The sequence below is a fragment of the Ixodes scapularis genome, unplaced genomic scaffold (assembly GCF_016920785.2).
Source record: "Ixodes scapularis isolate PalLabHiFi unplaced genomic scaffold, ASM1692078v2 PGA_scaffold10__122_contigs__length_95168666, whole genome shotgun sequence".
Classification (NCBI taxonomy): Eukaryota; Metazoa; Arthropoda; class Arachnida; order Ixodida; family Ixodidae; genus Ixodes; species Ixodes scapularis.
The window spans coordinates 89,381,016-89,402,195 of NW_024609836.1; the positions used below are offsets into that span (position 1 = coordinate 89,381,016).

The following is a 21,180-nucleotide window of genomic DNA, read 5'->3' on the forward strand; positions in this document are numbered from 1 at the left end:
TTATGGCACAAAAGCATCTATGGCTATGATGCTTAATAGCAAGATAGTAAGTACACTCGTGCTAAAGTTTCTTGTACTATGTTAAAGACATGCTGAAACAATAAATGTGCCCTGGCAGTGACAATCCACCATGTTTTTTTGTTCGTTTTTTTTTTTTTTTTTGTTTCTGGATAATGTCTGCGGGAAGCCAGCACTCTGTCCAAGAAGACAACAAAAGCAACCTTTTCTAATGTGCTCTACCATTTTTGCATTAGTTTCTACGACACTTCAATTTGTCAGAACAGAAATCTTTGAGCAGTCTGTATTCCATTAAAAATATTAGGGATACAAACAGCTAATACTTGCACTTTGCCCTTTATAGAAAAATACCAAATGAAAAGTCTGCGCATGGTGAAGAGAATAAGTGTAAAAAATATTGGGTGGGCGATTTTTCAGAATATGAGAACAGAATTTTAGACAAAATTGAGCCATGACATGCCGGCATATTTTTATGTATTTGTATGATACAGGACCAGTGTTATGAAAAGATCAAATTGTTGTTCCAGGATGCTATTTCTTGACTTTTAATACCATCACAAATGATTTGTTCAATCCACACAGAAAATCATTTCCAATATGTCAAACAACAACCGCGACCTCCGAAGAGGGTGCTAATGTGGAGGAGTCCATTTTGCAGTGAGCTGCGATGCACCTAACCAACAGTATTGCAGTGGCACAAGACATGCTGGCTGAATGCCTCTGCCGCTAAGAGCTAGGCAGGGGAATGGCATGGGTGACCTTTCAGGGAGCAGGAATTCAGTCAAGACTTGACAACAATTCAGTTTGTGAGAGATTCAGAAAAATTAAATGAAAACTGAAAGCCTCCAATTGACACAGAAATAAAGTCACCACAGAGCTGCTCTTGGAGTCTAGGTGTTCACTCTTTCCATTGTCTAAACAATCTGCAATTTGTGGGAGCCACCACATTGTTGCACAAAGTTTTATGGGCGCTCTTGGTGACAAATTGGTTTTAAAATATGCACTAACAATCATAAAGCTTCACTCACATCAGCCTAACATAAGCTCATTCAATGACTATAGATGACACACCAAACAAGCAAAAGCAATACACTCACCTGCATTTGTGCTCATGTAGTGAACCGGCTGCTGATTTTGCCTGGAAGGAAATGTGCAAGGGGATTTGTTAATGCCATCCACCCACGCTTGACGGGCGAGAATCAAAATTGGTTTACTGCCTAATCAGCGGTGCTGCTAGCCGCAGCGGCGCTCTGCAGCTAAGCCACCACTAGGACTGTAGAAGGTAACAGCATGACACGAGTATTGACACCATCGCACGGATGTCGAGCGACCGCAATAGATTCTTTTCTAACTTCAATGCGCCCCACTGCGGCGAAATGCCATGTAGTGCACTCTGGTAACTAGTTGGCCACTCAGTTTCGGTTTCGATTGAGCAGCTTCACTTCATGCTATCACACCGTGACCAAATGCACTTCTTGCATTTCAGTTATCTGACTTCCCACAAATGTACAATACTCTAAGCATTCTCGAGCAATATAGAAGGAAGACAAGGACAATTTTCATGGTTCCTGACATGCCGGATATTGTGTGTGCATATGCAAACATAGTAAGACGTAGCTTAGACACCTTCCCCCACGATTTTATCTTTGAGCTCAATTTCAATAATCCTGTCTAGTACCGGTAAACCACAATTTAAATTCGGTCACTTTGTGCCCTACACATATTTTGTTTGCCAAACGTCCACTTCTTGTCACTTCATTGAGTGAAAAACAAGCCGCATTCTCAGGATACTCACAGTTCGGCCCAACATTGACGCATGAATTTTTAATGCAATAAATTCGCCTTCACTACTGCACAAAAGTTACTATGAAGTCTTTATCATCATCATATATCTCCCACTCAATTTTCATGCTGATTGCAGACTAAGTTTTTGCAAATGCTGAGATTGGCCAGCTACAACGGAGGCTCTAACAAGTGTCCCACACTTTTCGTTAAAAACCTTTTTAACTGAGCCTCTAACAACGCCCAAGATCTGTACCTTAAAGGTGGGTCTGAAATTATCTCGACATACTCAGTACGAAAGAAAGCAAATACATGACAAATCTTATGGCCATTAGCAACCAGCAAATGTGCCTGGAATCCTTTAGTTTGTTTGGTACACCGCATAGGGGTTCACGCCCATATATGTGCTGTTCAGTGAACAGTGCAACATTCCTCATGCAAGTGCTCAACTGCCGCATTTTTAAAAACGCTTGTACGTACGAATGTACCCATATGATTGCAGGATAACTTTATGCGCATGCACAATATTAAATTGGTAGAATGCGAGCGGGTGGGGATTTCACTTTGTGCAGTGCCGCGGGTCAGTACAGATAAGAGATAAGCAGTGTGTATAAAAAGAGCTTTTCAATGGCGTCTCCGAGTTTTACCCCGCGTACTCAGGCATATTAAGAAAAACAAAGGTATCTTTCGTCAATGGACGCACAAAACAAGTAACAAACTTGCTGACCAGCAACACTAATGTAAAGGTGCGAGCTCAGTGTACGTGCACTTGTTGGTTGTTATAGCGTGTTGACTCGTGCACAAGCAAGAGCCCCAAGCTTCACAGCGCCGAACTTCCCAGCGCTGGCTCGTCCACATACCTCGGAACACTAACAGAAAGGGTCGAGTACAAAGATACAACAAGCATGTGTCAAGACAAAGTTTCCGTATGGCTTGATTGAAAACGAAACCATGCCACTCTCCTCCCTGGCCCACTAGTTCCCAGAGCACAAAGCGCACAGTGTTGCATGCAGGGGTTTATGGAAGTAGTCTATCAAGGACACAGTAAACGCTTCAGTCGGAGACGTGTTTTAGGCGTCATACTCGCAGCCACAATCGCCGGCCGCTCAAACACTCGCCGGGAACGCCGTGCAGTTGAACTTTTCCATCAGAATTTGTCAAGCGAATCTGCTCACACTCCGTTTTGTCTCTAGTTTGGCCGCAGCCGACACCAGGATTCGATGATGCCTGCATCGAGCAGCGCCAAAAGTGCACGGTTACGGTAATTGTTGTCTTTGTGGGCTTGCCGCCACCAGATAAATCAATCGCTCGCAGAAGAGAGCGCAGGGGCATCCACTGCGCATGACGGTTTAGTTGGCAATGGCAGACGCTTGGAGGTGACGAGCGCAGTGACGATGCACCTTTGGCACCGCTCCGTCAGCTCAATCGAATCGTGGTGTCGGATACGGATGGACTTCGTATGCAACTTCGTCTAGGACGCAAATTCCGAGCAAACGCTGTCAGAAAAGAAAGGTGCACTGCGCACCTGTTCCTTTGATGCTCGACGTCGTCCTGCGACCAAGCAACGCTCCCAATGGTCTGGTAGATTGGCTGTGGCGCGTGCTGAGGCACGGGGGGCGCCGGGGCGGGGGCCGGCCTTTGTGCGACCGAATCTGCAAGGACAAAGCCGCGCGTCGACGGATCGGTCAGTGTGAACGGCAACACGAGGCGAGGTTTCAGTCCCAGGCAACAAACTAACGTAGTAACGAGGGCTGATCTAGCAAAAGTTTTGACTTAGTGGAACTCGGCGTGAAAGTAGTAATCCAATTCAAGAGTCACGTCCCCGACACGTGGGAGAATTAAGGTCGATTTCAGTGAATGTCTTTCCGACCACAAACGATGTTACCGTCGAAACCCACTCCTTTTAATCTCGTTCAACAGGTTTCTAAAGCTCCCAAGTTTCCTCAGTCGATCCTGCCCTCAAGTAAAGTGTTTTTTCCAATCGAGCACCGCTTTAGGAGGTCACACTTTTCAAACATGCATCATTGTTTACACCGAGGTTCAAGTAATCCATCAAAGCACAGCGACGTGCCAAACCCTCCTCAGAATGAGCCATCGCACTACATGCATTATCGCTACAAAATGGTAGCGTGGCCATCTTGTTTTGAACGCAAGTCCCGAGCTGTCTGTGGCTTCTACACCATTGTCACACAGAAATTGTATCCAAAGTGAGCTTTTTTCCAAATCCATCAAAGGAGTGGGAGCTTTCTTCCAACCCTCATAAAAAGCGAATTAGCTTTTCCCCAGTCAGCTTTCTTTTATGGCGAGCTTTCTCCGGGATTCAGTCTAAAACCGCAGTCACACTGCTCATACATGAATGGATGGATAGGTGCTAACAGTTGTACCCCTCATATCGGGCGGTAGCTTGTGCCACCCAGAATGGAAACTAAAAACATAAGGTAGGACTCCTCCCTTTGCCCTTGTAAGCCAAAAGACGCAATGTTTGCTGCAGACGCGCTTCAAGCACGTCTGCTTGCATGTTCCCTCCATGCATACGTAGGCTTCAAACATACCTGCAGGCACCTTTCGTGCGACCAATGCAACAGGAACGTTCTACAAGGAATGAACACGCCTCGGACGCCGTCTGCAGACCGTCTTTCGTACGACGTACCAGCAGCGTGACCGCGGCTTCAAGAACCGGGCAATAGATGCTAGAGACTTCACTGCAGGCCCCGCCTATTGGACATACAGGGGAAAGGGATCCCACAGCCCGTGAGGCAGGAAATGAGAAAGGGGGCCCGAAAACAGACGCACTGTTCTGGTTGAGCATCTCGATGGCACGCAGCATGGCCACAGCAAATGCCTCCGCATCGTCCTTGCTGCTGAAGTTGAGGCCATAGACGGTCCGGTTGTCCCGCCACTGGTGGAAAGTGGCCGTCGCCTGGTTGTACTTGAGGGTCTTGAGTATGGCGCAGTTTATCACCACCTGCACCAAGCAAGGTTATAATAAAGCTGCACATCAGGAGTGGCCAATAGAAGAGACAAGTACTGGAACCTGCAGAACAGAGGCCCGAAAGTTCAGTGGAATCTCTGGTAGCTCTGCGTTAAGGGCTTCTGTTCAGCTAGTTAATCCAAACAGCTTGTGGTAGCTCCTGAGGAGACTAAGCCCCTGCTTATGAGCAAACGTTAAAATATCTGGATGCAGATTTGGGTCCTCAGGAAAAGAATGTGGCAGGACAGCTCAAGCTTCGTCTATGCATAAGGCAAGAAATGAGTAAATTCGAAATAGCACAGTCAACTTCATCAAACAAGAGCTTTTCTGATTTAAAGTTTCAGCATACCATGTAGCCATGGCACAACTGATGCAATTTACGAAGATGACACGATCAATCATTCAGCCCTCTGCACCACAGATGCATCAGTCTTGAATCACTTTACAGACAATGTTCTCTTTCTACTTTTCCATGCACCAAATGACTTATACTTTAGGCCGAACATACAACAGTATGGCTTAACCAAACATCAAGCTAGCATGAAAAATTACTATGCAGACTCATCATACACCTTTTGCCCATTTCTTCTTCGCTGTTTCATTTTCAATGAATTGAGACTTTGAGCATGACCTAAAACAGGATATTTACACCAGAACTTCAGATAAGCAAAAAAATAGTTAGGCTAAATTTTAAAAAAATGTGCAGGATACATTCACAGATATCAGTGTCCTGTGACACCATGATGCCAAGTAATGTGGTTATGTCATCTGATGTTGTGAACTTTTCCACCAAATTTACCAAGAAAAAGATGTATGCTCTATCCACAATGTTACAACTATCTGCGATGTTACATCTGTCAGTAATGTTACATCCGTCTATGACCTTAGATCTTGTCCAGGATGTCAGACCTTGTCCATGACATTAGATCTTGTCTGAGACATTAGAACATGTCTGCAATGTTAAATCTGCTCATGACGATACATCTTGTCTGTGATGTTACACATCTTTTCAAAATAATAACCCAGAGCCCAAAGAATGTATTCAGCATGAAAATGTTGACTCGGGGCGTACCTCGTGGTCGTGCAGCTTACGCCCCACGACCCGGAAGGTGCCGTTGACCGTGTGCTGGTAGATGTGCACCTTGGACAGGCCGCTCGAGCTGCCGCTGGGCACCCACTTCTTGTTGTTGTCATCGTACACCAGCACTGCCGCACGAGCAGACGCCACCGACTGCTCACTGGACACGCAGAAAAGCAACAAAAGATGCCACGTCAGACAGAGACACCACAAAGTGACAAATTCATTGTGCCGTTAAGGGGCTGTTCACACATACACCACAGCACTGCTGCAGTGCTAATAGTCAGTGCTGGAGATAGCACTCACTTGGCTGATGAAGCGCTACATAGTAATACAGTGTTGATACAACACTCATACATAACTGCGCCAGTGCTAAGTTGCGTTCAAGTCAGCGCTCCATAAGCGCTGTTCCCCAGTGTTGACTTAGCGCTTCGCTCTAAGTTACCGGTGGAAAGCGTCAGCTGAACAGAACTGCTGCTGAAACTGGTCATACTGGATTCACACAGCAACCGTAAGGGTTGTTTGTTAATGCAGGAACGTTGGTTTCACCATGCTGCATTGTAGGTTGGTTGTGTACTACTGCTGTTTTACTTATCATCATCATCATTTATTATTCCTTGAAGGCCCAGGGGGCATTATACAAGGGAGTGAACACTTAAAAAAAAAAACAAGTAACAAGACTATTTATCTACAAAAACACACTGTAATCTAGTTATAGGTTAGAAAAAATAAGCTAATGGCTGCGGAAAATTTCTTAGTATCAGATAAAGAAACAATTACGTCAGGCAGTGAGTTCCAGTCGTCAATGGCCAATGGTAAAGTAGACATTTGGTGAGTGACGGTTGACGATGAAATTGGACGGAGTTTACAAGAATGGTCGAGACGAGGGAAAATGCGGTAAGGAGGTGATAACAAACTTTGTCTGAGATGACTGTTATAATAAAAGATCCGATGAAGAAGAGAAAGACGAGACACCCTGCGGCGGTGAGAAAGAGCGTCAAGGTTAGCTGACTGGCGAAGTCCTGATATGCTTGCGTAAGGGGAATAGTCGGAATAAATAAAACGGAGGGCCCTGCTTTGAATGGATTCCAGGTTGTTAGTTAGGTATGCCTGCCACGGTGACCATATGGAGGAAGCAAATTCTAGTTTAGTTCTGACCAAGGTAGTATAAGCCAGTTGTTTTACGGGGGATGTATCTTGTCTGAGGTTACGGCGAAGAAATCCAAGAGTGCGGTTAGCATTGGCGATGACAGTTGTTATATGAGTGGTCCATGACAGGTCAGATGAATTCCTAGATATTTGTACGATGAACAAGCAGTTACTGGGATGCCAGAAAGGTGGTAAGAGGAGGATAGAACATGTGAACTGCGGGAACAAGGGTTGCCAGTTTTGAGAAGACTGACCAAGTAATGATTTATTGCACAATAATACGTCCGAAAATATCCGGAAGTCGTTTCACTGGCCAACGACAATAGCAGACAGACATCGATGCTGAACCAAACGAATATTAAAACAAATATTAGGGCAATGGACGTAAGTACGCCAGCAACACTAAGTATGTTAAATTCACTTTACTACTGTGCTCTTACACTGGGTGAGACAAGACAGAGTCCCAAGAGAAATTATTGAAAACAAAAAGAACAGTGTTACTACAGCCTCGAGGTCCAGGCATTTTTACAAAGCTAAAACAGACAGATACAGAAAAAGTCAAACATCACTCCTCCAACTTCAAGCAACATTTCTTGTTTGAACTGTATAATTGACAGCTCCTGTCCAATCTAATTAATGTTGTATTACTGTTTAATATGCCAAGTTTTCACTCTTGTTTTTGGTAGCTATTAAGCCTGGAAGCAAATAATAACAGAAAGATAGAATCGGAGATAGCAACTGCTGTCACAACATATTGCTTTCAACTATATTCTGTCATAACAAGTTTTCAGATAACAAAGAATAAAAATGATTTGATTCTTGCCTTACTAATTCATGGCTTGAGTGCACAATTCTTTAACGCTATTATTCGCTTACATTCCTTCACAGTTGACAATGTGCAGACATTCTCAAGTTACTGTCACATGACAATGACAGGCTGCCATTGTCTTCTGTGCGAGGCACATTTATACATGAATCGGATAGGATCAGTCCCATTACATAAAGGTTTGATTTGTCGGTGCCATCACAACACCTCCACTTAGTATAGCAGGGTTCTCTCCTACATTAAAAGGACATAACTCTGTTCGCAATTTATGGCCTTCTCTGAAATTCGTCTACAATTTGACTACACATTCCCTTTTCCAATGCAACGGAATATGTCCCGCACTGGACTAAGCTCAAGCTATTTGAAAAAATGTGAACATAAAAACTGTCAAAAGCAGAGGCAGTCCAGCTTTATAGACAGCTCAGCCGTGCAGCTACGACACTCCAGCATCTCTTCAATTTGAGAAACAAAAAAGGTTGAAGATATGACTCACGAGATCTATCGCACGTCAAAAAGCAATGGCGATAAGAAAGAGAGAGAGGGAGAGAAAGCATGTAAAGATGTGATCTAGTCTCAACCGAATACAATTATACTTGCACAACCACACCCGCACTGATTTCCAAATGCACACAGGTTCAACCATGTAAATACTAATCCCAGTTACAAGGATCGCAAACCGCAAAGTGACCGTAGGCAAAATGAAGGCGCCACAGTGACCAGGCTGTAAATGAGCTTAGAAGGCGGACTCTGTCCCTAGCTGAAAGGACAAAAAGATCCGAAAAGACACGGCGAGTAAATGCAATAAAATGAACGGGATCCAGAGCCGCACTGCCTCACCAAGGCTGCACCACGATGACATCATTCTTGGACTCCTGAAAGTTCTTTCTCATCTCCCGCACGCGGGACATGGTTCTCTATAATCCACAGTGCCTCTTCACCGAGACATGCCAGTGAGTCGTCGAGACGCTCGACCCCAGTTGACAGATCCCGCGTCAGACGCTGATCTCCAGAAGGGCATGAAGAGCACAAAGCCGCAAGCTTCCTCCCCCTCCACCTTCAGACAGTGCTAATTAACCAATTAAAGTCAACTGCACGCCTCCCCCACCCCCCCACCGACCCTCGTACATGAGGCGTTCCGCCTCGCAACTTGCCTTGCCCTTGGATCGAGTCAAGCTTCGCATTTCGCCGAGTCAGCGCATTGTGATGCCGCGGAATATTCCACCGAGCAGAACAACAACAGACTTGCAGACGAGGCACAGTGAGTGTATCGGACGGCTCAAGATAAAACAAAAGCAGGAGATACGACTGCCGAGCGTGCTTCCTCGAAACCCGCTGCCTTTTCGGAGAATGAACATTTGCAAGTGAAATGCGTGTCGCAGCGGGGATAGCAACTTGCTGCAGCCGATACGTATTACGAGAACTTCACCGTAATATGCATTTGACACTATGATGAAAAGGTTCCCCTTAAGATGTGCTTCTTACTATTACAGGAAATTAACCGTAAAATGCACCACTCCTGTTTGCACTTCCCCGTGAAATTGAGAGAATTGTGAAGCTTGCAAATCCTAATCGAGGCTATTATTAAAAACCTCTTGCTACACCCAAGAGTTCCTTGAATCGGCGAGTTGAAAAAAATAAAAATCATGACCAGTGAGTGACACAGGCAACTCATCAGGATGTCATAGTCTACAATATGTACTAGCTTCGGTTTTATTTTGAAATTTTTACTACAAGACATCAGCACCCACCTACAATAAAATACCGGGATGTACCCACTCCACATTCACTGAAAACAGGTTTAATCTAGACATGGGCACTTGTCCAGTCAAATCAGGTGCTTAATGTATAATTTGCAGAATTCCTAAGTTTGGAGAATGCTAATAGTAGGTGCTTGAACAAAGTGGGCGCTTCCGCAATATTTTATGGTAGTTCATTTGTTTTTTAGTTCCCGACATGCGCGCATTCCAACCATCCCAGTTTGAAAGAGTGCTCCTCACCACAGCGCACCGCTGCACTACAGCAAAGGTGTGTCGCTTCTCAGCACTGCATCTGTGTGCGGTGACAAGCTTATTTGACGGAGATGATAGAGTTTTAGTAGAGCGTTTTTGCCATTCCGATGATGACATACCGGAAACTCTGCCGGAGCCGTTGCGCATGCATGGTGTCATTATTGGATATCGTTATCAGAGCACAAAAACAATCTGTTCAAACTCTCTATTAAGAGACCACGAGCAATGAGAAATATTGCAAAACTCCCAAGTACTGTCAGTGCTTAGCATGATGATCAAACAGCATGTTATTTAAAGCGCTATTTATAAGTTTGTAACAATACGACAGTGTGACGGGGCCTGGGCCTTTATTTTCAGCACTGAGAAAGGAATTAAGTTTTGGCACAATGTTGGCACAAATTCCTCACATTTTGATTTTAAATGCAGAAGGTTCTAGGAACACATCTTTTTTTTAAAGATATTTCAGCCAGCGTTGGACTCCAAAAGACATTATGCAAAACAGGCAGTGCCCTTCGCAGCGCCAAAAGGAATTCTGGGAACTGGCTGTACTGGCCGTAGCAGATGACGGATGCAACAGAGGCAAGCGGGCGTTGAAAAACGTTGCCGACTGTTGGCTACCCTCCTTCTCTCATCTCGCTCTCTTCAGTGTCACATGGTCGCTATACACTATACTTTGTACCGTCGTAATTCGGCAAAGAACAAACGCTACGGACCTCCTGGAGCCAATCAGAGTGACGGGGCCGAACCACGTGATGGCCCTTACGAAGGGTATGGGGGCTGGAGCGTAACCCAAGCGGTTGCAGAAGAGGGGAAGGAGGAAGTCGCCTCTTAACGCGGACCCTCTTGTGTGCGTTTCAGACGAGCTTGTCCTTCGAAATCTGTACAAAAGCAGCCTTCCTCTCTCCCGCTCGTGGCTTCGACGGCACTGCACATGACCAGCAAGACAGAGTGGTCACGTGTCCCTCTCCAACATGCCTATTGGCTCGCAGGGACCGTAGCCTTCGCCATCTGCCGAGTTATGGCGGGACGGCATGAAGCGTTTCGGGATTTTTGCAAATGGTACGTTTCGGCAGTCGCCGCCCGGCCGGAAGTGGTGGAGCCTTTACTGCAGCGAAGCTCACTCGGGAATCTGCTGCTTCGTGCCAACGGTGAAGTCCGACGTCGTTCCAGAAACTTGTCCGTGCGACACCCCCGGGTGGGGCGACCGACGCCCGGCTACCGAGCCTGCGGGCTGCTTTCCAAGCTCATACACTGCGGATGCGTTGCCGGAGCTGGGACGACAGTCGGAGAGTGGAATAACAGTCACCTCTCCACCCCCATCCCTTACAAAAAAAAAATAAAAAAAAATAAAGCATGGTACGATTGTGTTTTCTGTACCTGTCGATCCCCCATAAATCGTGAAGATGTGATACGCAAAGCTTTGCGAGCAGTTGCAGACTTTTCGAGACCGGTTCGCACATACACGTTTGAGTGCCACCCATCACAGACTAGAGGACAAACTGGTGCGGTGGCGCCATCTACCGCATAACCCTGCAACACTTTCCACCTGCGTATAAGTAGACCAAAGGTTTTGGAGTATCTAAGAGATTGAACCTAAGCGCAATCTATGTGAAATTCCCGCTTATAACATTGCCAGAATTATATCGAGCCTAAGGGGAAAGAACAATGCGTAAAAGGTGCTTAGATCGGAAGCGTTCCAGGATAACCCCACAGGTGGCACCAGTGTGCCCACTCGTCATAAGCAATCGCAAGTGGCCGGACTCGGACGCAAATGCGTGAAGCCGCCATCAAAGTGACGCCACACACGCTAAACTGTCACACATGATCTCAGTGTTGCTCGGTGAACATTAAAAAGGCAAAACTCCAGCTAACAAAATCACTTAGAAAAACAAGTTTTCAAAACAAAAAAAAAAGACTTTTTTTTGTATATATAAAAGAAGTCCTAAAATTAGGGAGCAGGCTTCCTCAGAAATAAGAGTTTGCTAAGTAAAATAACAAAACTGAGTTAAAAGTTTGTAAATTAAAATATCAAAAGGAAGTTATAAGTGTCTTGATTAAAAGAATGCAACGACGTTAAAAGCTTTTTAATTGAAAAAGGACCGAGTTCAAAGTTTGTTAACTGAAACGATTGAAGTAGGACGACCCCTCCCAGATAGCGCGAGGCCTACGCCCTCCGCCGTGACGTCACGAACACTGCCCTCAAGACAGAATGCAGCGTCATTGCCCACGAGGCCTGCTGTCAGCGTTCAGTTGGGAGTTGCGCAAAACTGAGCCCGCGTTGGCCTTCTTTAGATGACGTCGAAACTTCAGACCTAGAACCAATCAAGCAGCGCCAAAAGCGCATCGTCACATCGCTCCTCGTTTTTGTGGGTGCAGGGCTGGGAAGTACCGTACTTTCTTTCGACGACATTTTCGTCGAAACGTGCCGTATCAGATAGCTCGCACTAGTTTTGCCGTCAACTTTCTGCGCGATCCTCAGCCTGATAGCACCGATGCACCATGAGGCCTTCACTAGCGAGAAAGTTGATGCCCCTGCCACGAAAACTGCCAACCGAAACCTCGCGAAGGCCGAAAAACCGACGTGGGAGGATCAGTTACTGTGTAGATGATGTCTGACGGCACATGCATGTGCAAGAGGGACCAGAAAACTCGCAGCACAAAGTGCGAGACGGGTTTACTGACTCTAAGTGTTTCCTGAAGACCCCACTTATGTCCGGGTCATATTTCGTGTAATTGCAGACGATATTTGTAGATAACGCATCTCTTGCACTTTCAAATGCATTTTCCTCGTTTTGCAACTTTGGGTTGTCTTCACAGTTTGTGCAATCCCTTTTTGGTACTGAGAATCTCCTAATAATAATGATTTTTTCCTTCTTTAATGTATTAGCTTGAGGATACGTAGAGACCCGATATCTGTTTGAAATTGCAATATCTTCATTATGTTTTTGCAAGTTTAACTCACTTTTAAAATGCTTCTAAAAGAGAAGGCTTTACGGAGTCTTTATTTTTCTTTATTAAAATAAAAATGTCTACACCACTTCAGGTACGTACTGACACTGTCCACTTCATAGGGAGCACAATGCTCGTTATAAAAAATACAGTATCTTTATGTCCGCACAAAAACACCTTTCCTGTGTATTTGTTTCTGCCTCTGAACACAAAACTGTAGAAGCTACGTGAAACCTAATAGCTGTTTCAAAAAGGGAAGACAAAACTTTATAAGTAGCTAAAGTTCAATTATTTTAGAGCAAATATATATATACTTTTTTTTTTTTCAAAAGTAACTGACTCAGTTTTGTTTTTGCTTTGTTTTTTATCGAAAAAATTAATTATGCATCGGCGAACGCTCATTCTCCGCCAAAAATGCACAAGATGCCAAGGTTTCAAAACTACTTGTTATCCCATTCAAAAGTTAAAAGTGAGTTTCTAAAACATTTCAACGGGAAAATGGGGTTAAAAGGTTAAAAGGCGCAAACTGAAACAGGGCGAAAAAAGACACACATACGACGTGCACGGACTAGCTCCATGGGGACCCGTTTTCGGTAAGTGATCGCCGCGCCATACAGCTCCGCCTATTCGTTCGAGAGCTCCCTCCGTCGGCCGCCATTTTTCTTATTAAAATTATCAGAAGAATCACTTACGACTTTTGAATAATCTAACGGTTAGTTTTTTTTTAACTTTTTCATTGGATTTGGAGCGATACATTTGCGCGGCAAATGGGCGTTCAGAAATGCAAAGTTCATTTTTCCAATTAAAAAAAAAATTTGTTGGGGTACATTTTGTACATTCTACAAATTTGGTATCGTTAAATTTACGTCACAAAATGATGCTTTGCCAAGTCTGAAGAAACACTGGAAGAGATATTCTACTCTCAAAACAAATGCAAGCAGACGACGGCGCATCGCTCCGTTTGTATACCGATGGCTTTCGAATTCTGGCCACTTCTCGCTCGATATTAGGAGAGGACAGTCCTCCACGAGAGGATTGCTTGCGGAAGTGTACGGGGCTGACGTAATTTGGATTTCAGAAAAAACAATGCAGGAGCTGTAGGCGGGACGCTACAATCCCTACAACACTACTCGTAAGGCGATATCTCTCGAATGGACGGTCGTATTTTTGGAAATAGAGGTCGAGATTGAACCAGGCCGACGAGGCGCGTGACGTTAACATATCTCGTTTCCTCCTCTCTTCGCTTCGCCCCCTCAAGGCGGCGAGGCGGAGAAGACGCGAGGCCGTTCCCTCTCCTTCTCGGAGAAACATGACGTCAACATGTCTGTAAAATGCGCCTCCTCTTTTTGAAAAACACGGTCACCCGTCCGAGATATCGCTGTATGAGTGATGTTTTGGTGTTTGTAGCACCCCGTTGCACGCTTTTGCCGCCGTGTTTTGTGGAATTCAGATTTCGGTTCAGCATCCCTTCAACCCCCTGACACCAACAAGCCAGTGCAAGCGGCGCCCAATTCAGAAGTCGAAGGGAGATGATGGAGGAGAAGACGCGAACGAGTTCCCGGCACTTATTGCGAGGTGGAGTGAGGAGCCATCGCCTCCTCTATACTCAAAAAGCCTGGCAGTTCGACGACGAAGTCACAGAGTGCCTGGTCGCAGATTTGAAGCGCGAGGATCTGGCACCACAGAGCATCAAAGAGCCATTTCTCGGGGAACCTGGACGTGAGCACAGAGCTTTTGCAGCGGCGAGGACCCGAAACACACGGAGAAGCGTGTTTCGGCGTCTCGCCGCAGCGGGGCGCCAGTCACGTGGCTCTCCTCTCATCCGTTGTCTGCCGCTCCACCTTTTCCATTTCGGCGGCCGCTTCTCGTGGCGATCTGCCAGGTTTTGTCAGTAGAGGCTATGGTGGAACACGTGATGGCTTCTTTATCCGCGAAGAAATTGCCTGCGACTGTGGATGGCTAATGAAATCGCGCGTTAATACTTTGAAAGTAGGCTGGATTTATAGGACTTCAAGTAATTGCACCTGGCGTACTTACTACTTTACCCAAAGGACATAATCTCTGATTTGCTTTGTCCTTCAAGCACTTTCTAGATGCACTTTGCCGTGACAATGCACTTTTTGTGTTGTTCGATTGGCATCCGTTCGATCGTAGCGTATTGCTGCGGTCGGGCTTCAAACGAATAAAGGATGTTCAACAGTGCTCGGGATTGGGCAAGTCCTGGCTGTTCATTGCTTCGGTTAAGCTGCGAAGAATTCCAAACGACGACCCCGAGACGAGAAAGACGACGCGTCAGCGTTCCGTCGAATGCTCGTTGCCGGCCGGGAAGTCGTAGACAAGAAAAAGAAAACTCACGTTTCACGGTGACAGCGAAGAAAAAAGCGTGGTACGATTTCTTATTTTGATTGCGGTATATGCAGTAAATAATCGAGCGGCTTTGTCGCGGTCGTCATACCGTGACGTGAATAGGCTGCACTCCAAAGAGAAGGCAGATAAAACGCAAGAGAGAAAGGGAAACCTTCACGGTCATCTACAATGCTAGCCGCAAAAAAGAAACTACCAACTAAAAAAAAAAAGAAAAAGAGTAGTTGATCTGTTGCGTAGCTTGAGGCTGCGCAACAGATCGCTCATTAGCTTGATATCAAAAGTATCGGCGGTTCAATATCAACGGGAATTCTGTAACTGAGCCAGCGCTCGTCCAAGGAAGCGGCCGACGTCAAAACTCTCCTATATTTTATTTGATACTTATATAGAAAAAAGAAGAGACGAAACAGCGCGGCCCGCGTTGTAAGGTATGAGTTATAAGATTCCTCTCTTCCTTGGAGAGTAGGCAAAAAAAAGAAAGAACAACATTCTAGGGTAGTTCCGAAATTGGTCAGCAACTCTACGCGAGCGCTGAATCCATTATACAGATTCAAGCTGTGCTGTATCAAGAAGCGACGGAAGACGCAAAACACGGGACAAGAAGCACAGAGCTTCTTTTTCGGACACCTCCAGAACTCCGATAATCGAAACCTTTGAACAGCCCCCCGGGAACGTTATCACTCCCATAGGGTGGCGTAGTTTGACTAGTCATCCTAGGCCCGACCCTGAAATTCATTTGACTTTGACGCATCGATTAAACACGAGGACCAACGCGCTCGTTGCCTTCGATCGTGCTTTGGCTGTGCGTGCACGCTCGAAGGGTACACGATGCTCGCGCTGGGGACAGTACAACTAACCCATTACCGGTCTTATCCCGACTATACACGGTCAACAACACCTAAGGAACGACAGTGTAAGCCTCGGTCGCTCCATTAACACCGAACGGAACACGGGAGCTACACATCGTCACTACAACGATTAGAACCAAATTCCGAAGCGTCGAGCGTTGTCGTGACTCGCACTTACTAACTCGACAGGAGAGACTTGACCCTTCCCTGCAGCAGGGCATCGAAGGACGACGGCATTTTGCGTTCAGCCTGGACTCGTCGAGTACGTCTCGGGCGTGCGTCCGTTCGCCCGTCGTCACAAAATCCATCGAATTTCACGCGCCTCGACACGTCGCAATCTCGATTTCAGCTCACAATTTTGGCGGACTTTGGATGTCCCTCCACAGGCTCCATGTCCGCGAGAGTCCGAATTCGAAATGGCGGCGGCGCCAGCCGCCATTGTAGTTGATGTGCCGTCCAACGTGCCGTCTGCGATCCTCGTTTTCATCTCTTCCTCTTCCTTTTCTATTGAATCTGCGTGCGCACAGGTATTCCCAACTATCAGGGTTCCTTTCATCGTGTTTACGTACTTTTCATCAGCTCGTTTGCTCCCCTACATTTTGTTCGTCCAAGCAACACGTAAAACAAATGAACAGATAAGAAAGTAACCCACAAAAAAAAAACTAAAAGAACGCCATAAAATCCTACCACGATAAATGAATTTAAAATGGGATCCATATCCCCCCCCAACCCTCCCCCAATCTAGTATTCACACCCCGTAGATTGCGTACAGCCGCCAAACCCGCGGCACGGAGTCTCAACCCCTACATCCTCGTACAAGCGTTTTGAGAAAGAAAGAAAGAAAAAAAAAAAAAAAACACGACAGAATAAAAAAAGAACGGGGCCAACGGTCTTCTTTTCGTTCGTAGCTCGGCTCCGCAAAGAACCACGCCCTCGTGCCGCGCACATCCTGAGGTCATTACCGGGGAGGCCACGCGGACCCTGTACTCCGTTTCGCCCCACGCTGGACCGCAACGGACGCTACGAGCCCTTCCAGCCAATCTCCAATGCCCCGCTAGTGTCACGTGACCTCCAAGAAGGTGAGCGCGCAGCGACGCAGCAAGGACTCGGCCACCCGCCGCAAGAACTCCGCCACTCCGCAAACCACGGCCCAGCGGGCCACGTCATCACTAGTGTATCCACGCAGCTGCGCCACTGCCAACACATCCTGCAGCGTCTCCCATCGATCGCGCCTGCTGCCTGGGGCGACGTCACGAACGATGACGTCACGGAGAGGCCTCATCTGCTAGGAGGCATCGACTGGCTGGGGTGGCCCGCAGCATCCGACGCGGTCCATCGCAAGCCGGAGCGGAGTAGAAGCGCGGCGACGCACAGCCACGCCTGCCCTTGACACAGACGACGACGACCACGGACGAGAAATCGAGCGTCCCGTTCCACGGCGTCACGATCGGCACGAACGGTGGCCGCGAGCCGTCGCTCGTGACGGCTCTCGGCGTCGAGCGCCGATGCTTTCAACGTCGCAGATCCCTCAGTCCGTGCACGGACAATCGGTTCGCGAGTGCAGCAGCACGAGCGCTGTCCAGAGCTCTTTCCAGCAAGGACGCGTCATGACTCACGAAGGCCACCACAGCGCATGCGCGAGAGCCGGTGTCGTCGATATATCGCCGAGGGGTACACGGCCGAGGGTACACACTGGCTGGTTCACGCAGCGCAGTTTTCTGACGTTACGTAGAAAGGCCGGTTCACACAGTTTCATTTTCTTGCGTAACGTATAAAGGCCGGTTCACACAGTTACTTTTGCTTACGTTATGTATAACGGCCGGTTCACACAGTTATGGTTTCTACGTTATTACGAAAGCTTACGTCTGCTTACGCCACAAGTCACCGGCACATCTGCGCTTCCTACTAATCGTGGCTGCCAGTTCAACGAGACAGCCTGGCACGCGACATTCGAGACACGAATGTTGCGGCGACTCGTACGTAACGTAGGAAAACGGTGATGTGTGAACCAGCACTAATGGTCACCGGAACATCCGTGTCTCGAATGTCACGTGCAAGTCTACTCCTTGTGGCTGCCACACTTCGTACAAACCACGGATGTCTCGGCGACCCTCGACATAAGCTTTCGTAACCCAATTAATGTAGAGAAACGGCTGCGTGAACCGGCCTTTCAGTGCACCGCAGCTCGGAGCCCGTAGAGCGAAAGCTTCTCACTGCAGAGCCTACACTCGGCGTCAACTATTTTGTGCCAGGTTGTCAGGGCTCTTCCCCACTACTTCAACTACGTCGAAGCTATGTTGCCCGAGCGCGTGCGAGGAAGAATGGAGCTATAATTGCGCTCTCGCAGTCAAGTGCTGTTGAGCTGCAGAACTGTGGAAGCCTGTTAACGTTTTGGTGGAAGCCACGCTACACTGGACAACTATCTGTGGCTTGTATTCGGTGCTATAGGCGCACGTGCACATCTTGAGGGCCCACCAAAGATGTGGACGCGCACACTTCACTTGTGAAATGTCCCAGAAACTTGTCCACGAGCATACACCAATAGACTCTCACCAAGCGATCGGCGCATGCGTGACGCCGCCATAACTTTAGTTCACAGGACTCAAAAGGCAGTGCACGAGAGGGCTCGTGACGTCTTGTGCTTAACACGCGCAGAGCTCCAGCGAGGTTGTCGCACGTGCAGAAAGACTAAAGTTCCCTCGGTGCATTGCAGCAGCGGTGGCGTAGTCAAACTGACTGGTGAGATCGGACTATCCACAGTTCACAATTCCACAGCACGCGCAGGTTCGTCGCTTCGGAAAGCGAGCAATGTAGCACAAAATCCGGGTTCAATCTCCCGCCCATTTGGACCTGCCGATGAGCATCTTGAGTCACTGAATACTGTCTCAGAGTACCGCCTTCCCATTGTTTAATGCTTTGCCGACAACGGCCCTACCCTATAGCCGTGTACGTTTTGATGTCCCGCGGCATCGTTGGACGGGAGCAGTCACGTGAGACGTGTGCCGTCACTATCTGTACCACTTTGTCTAGTCGCCGCCACGACCAGCCACCACATTGGTTCCAGCCAGCTTCTGTCTGCTGCAACACTCAGGATCGCTTCTCATCCACTTAGCGCCGTGGTGCCGAAGCAGGCCAGAGAACGGTAACAGACTCTTCCGCTTCTCGTCAGGCAAGAAACGGAAGTGGAGGAGTGTTCGGCTTGCCATTAGAACACGAAAGAATTCCAAGCCCACTGCAGGAAGCATGCTTTGTGAGGTGAGTACACTTCATTTGTCTTTGCCGCGTATTGTTCGTCGCCTCGCAGCCGATCAGGCTGTATCGACTGAGCTTGGTTCGGCACGAAATATGCTAGGAAGAACGACTGCTTCTGAATAAAAATTATATTGCGGTGCTTTTCATTCTATCTGCGTCGCTTCGTACAAAACGTAAAAAAAAATGTAAGAAGTAGTATAGTCTTGCATGTACAATTCGAAGCGCGAAAGTCCGGCTGACTCATAACGCAATTTAAGCAGTCTTGCGTGAACAGGCAATCAAACGGTAATCATTTAAGCTTTTGTGTGTGTGTGGTACAAAAACATGATGAATAAATTGACAGCACGGTCTTCGATAGGTATGTCACTCGATGCCGCGAGTCAGTGAGATGCATCTTGCTGCCCGGGCGGAATGAACGATATATGACACGGACATGTCCTTGGTGTTTCCGGTTTCGAGAGTCATTGACTTCATATCAAGCCATTCTCGTAACTCACCGTCAGTTCCATTTGTCCGCATTGACCAATTACAGAGATATAGCGTCGACGGCCAACTGCCTTGAGAATCGTCACGCGGAAATCATTGCTGAACTTCGCTGCAAGCTTCGCCGGGCCATCTAAGCAACTGTCAAGCAATCACAAGGACTTGATACCATCTTTCGATCTATCCTGCCCAGTCCTGGACATCTTGTATGTAGTTGCGAATAAATCGATGAAATGCTTCTGCATTTATACGACAGTGTTTTCAATGCTCAAATAGCGCAAAAAGAAAAATGCCAGCGGCTTAATGTCGAAAATAATCCCTGGAGAAGGGACAAACACAAATCTCCAAACACAGCGATAGTGACTGGTGCGCGACCCAAATGTGATGACAGAAATAAGCGGCTAAGCTCTAATCATAATAGTGAAAAATGCGTGAACACGTTATATTAGCAGAGGTTTGTTTTTTGTTTTTTTTTCTTTGACCGGAAATAAGTTGACGATATAAAACGATTATTTATGGCGCATTTTCGAAGCATGGGAACGGCGGCTCGCAGCCATTGGATGCTTGTGGGCCGGTCTCCAAAGCGTGGCGCGCAACATGCGGCATGTAAAAAAAAAAAATACGAGCCAATCATGTTGCACATAAAAAGAGATGACAGGCAAGAGACGAACGTCCGAAATAACATCATCTTCGGTTCAGCCCCAGTTTCATGAGGGCGAAGGCAACGCGCCTCGCTCGCTCGCCCTCGTTTTGCCCAGCACGCAAACAAGCAACAAAAACAACTGAGGTCTAATTTGGGGCGCGACCGGCAAGCCCGTTTATTTGGACTTAGTTTCGGTTTGGCCCACAAACGGACGCGGCGCGTTTCGTCTGCCAACGACTTTGCCAACGACCCTCAACGTCCGCGCCACCTATACATCAAACACACACACACAAAAAAAGCTAATAAGTTCAACCACCTTCGTTGCTTTAAGACCAGCTGATTGACAGAGTAGGCCTCTCTTTTGGCGTATTTTATGTTTATCTCAAAACCCCTGTCGACTCAAACGCGACGGGAAAAAAAAAAAAAAAGTACGATGGCAACGTTCTGAGCCAAATAAAACGCTGTCGAATTTAAAAAAAAAAAAAAAAAAAAAAAAGGGTAATTGTAAAACAAACGAGGGGCGGTTCGAAGAGGGAGACCCGAACTGTTCGAGTGGCAGGGCGGGAACGTTTTTGGCAACTCGAAGTGAGGCGGGGGTGAACGAAAAGGTATTTCGGGAACCGAATATTGCGCAAAAATTCGTCACCACTTGAGAGAACCTCTCTTTCCCTCTCCCTTCCAAAGTCGTTCATTATCCTATTTACGAGCTGAGCTTTAGTTTTTGTAACCTCCTTACCATTTAATTACAAAAAAATAATTACAAAATATTTACAAGCATAAATTTGCGCTGGTAGTAACAGTACTTGGA

The 21,180-nt window shown here is 46.9% G+C and overlaps 1 protein-coding gene across 2 annotated transcripts in view; it reads right to left on the bottom strand.

Annotated features, from left to right (window-relative positions):
- LOC8035312 (protein enabled) overlaps window positions 1–21,180 on the bottom strand; it is a 74,964-nt gene that overhangs the window by 18,791 nt on the left and 34,993 nt on the right. For both annotated transcript variants that reach the window (XM_029976180.4, XM_029976179.4), the window contains exons 2-5: window positions 5,844–6,009; window positions 4,594–4,765; window positions 3,326–3,452; window positions 1,116–1,156 (exon numbers count right to left, since the gene is read on the bottom strand). In XM_029976180.4, the coding sequence (XP_029832040.2) occupies window positions 1,116–1,156; window positions 3,326–3,452; window positions 4,594–4,765; window positions 5,844–6,009 (506 nt within the window). The remainder of the gene's footprint in view (window positions 1–1,115; window positions 1,157–3,325; window positions 3,453–4,593; window positions 4,766–5,843; window positions 6,010–21,180) is intronic.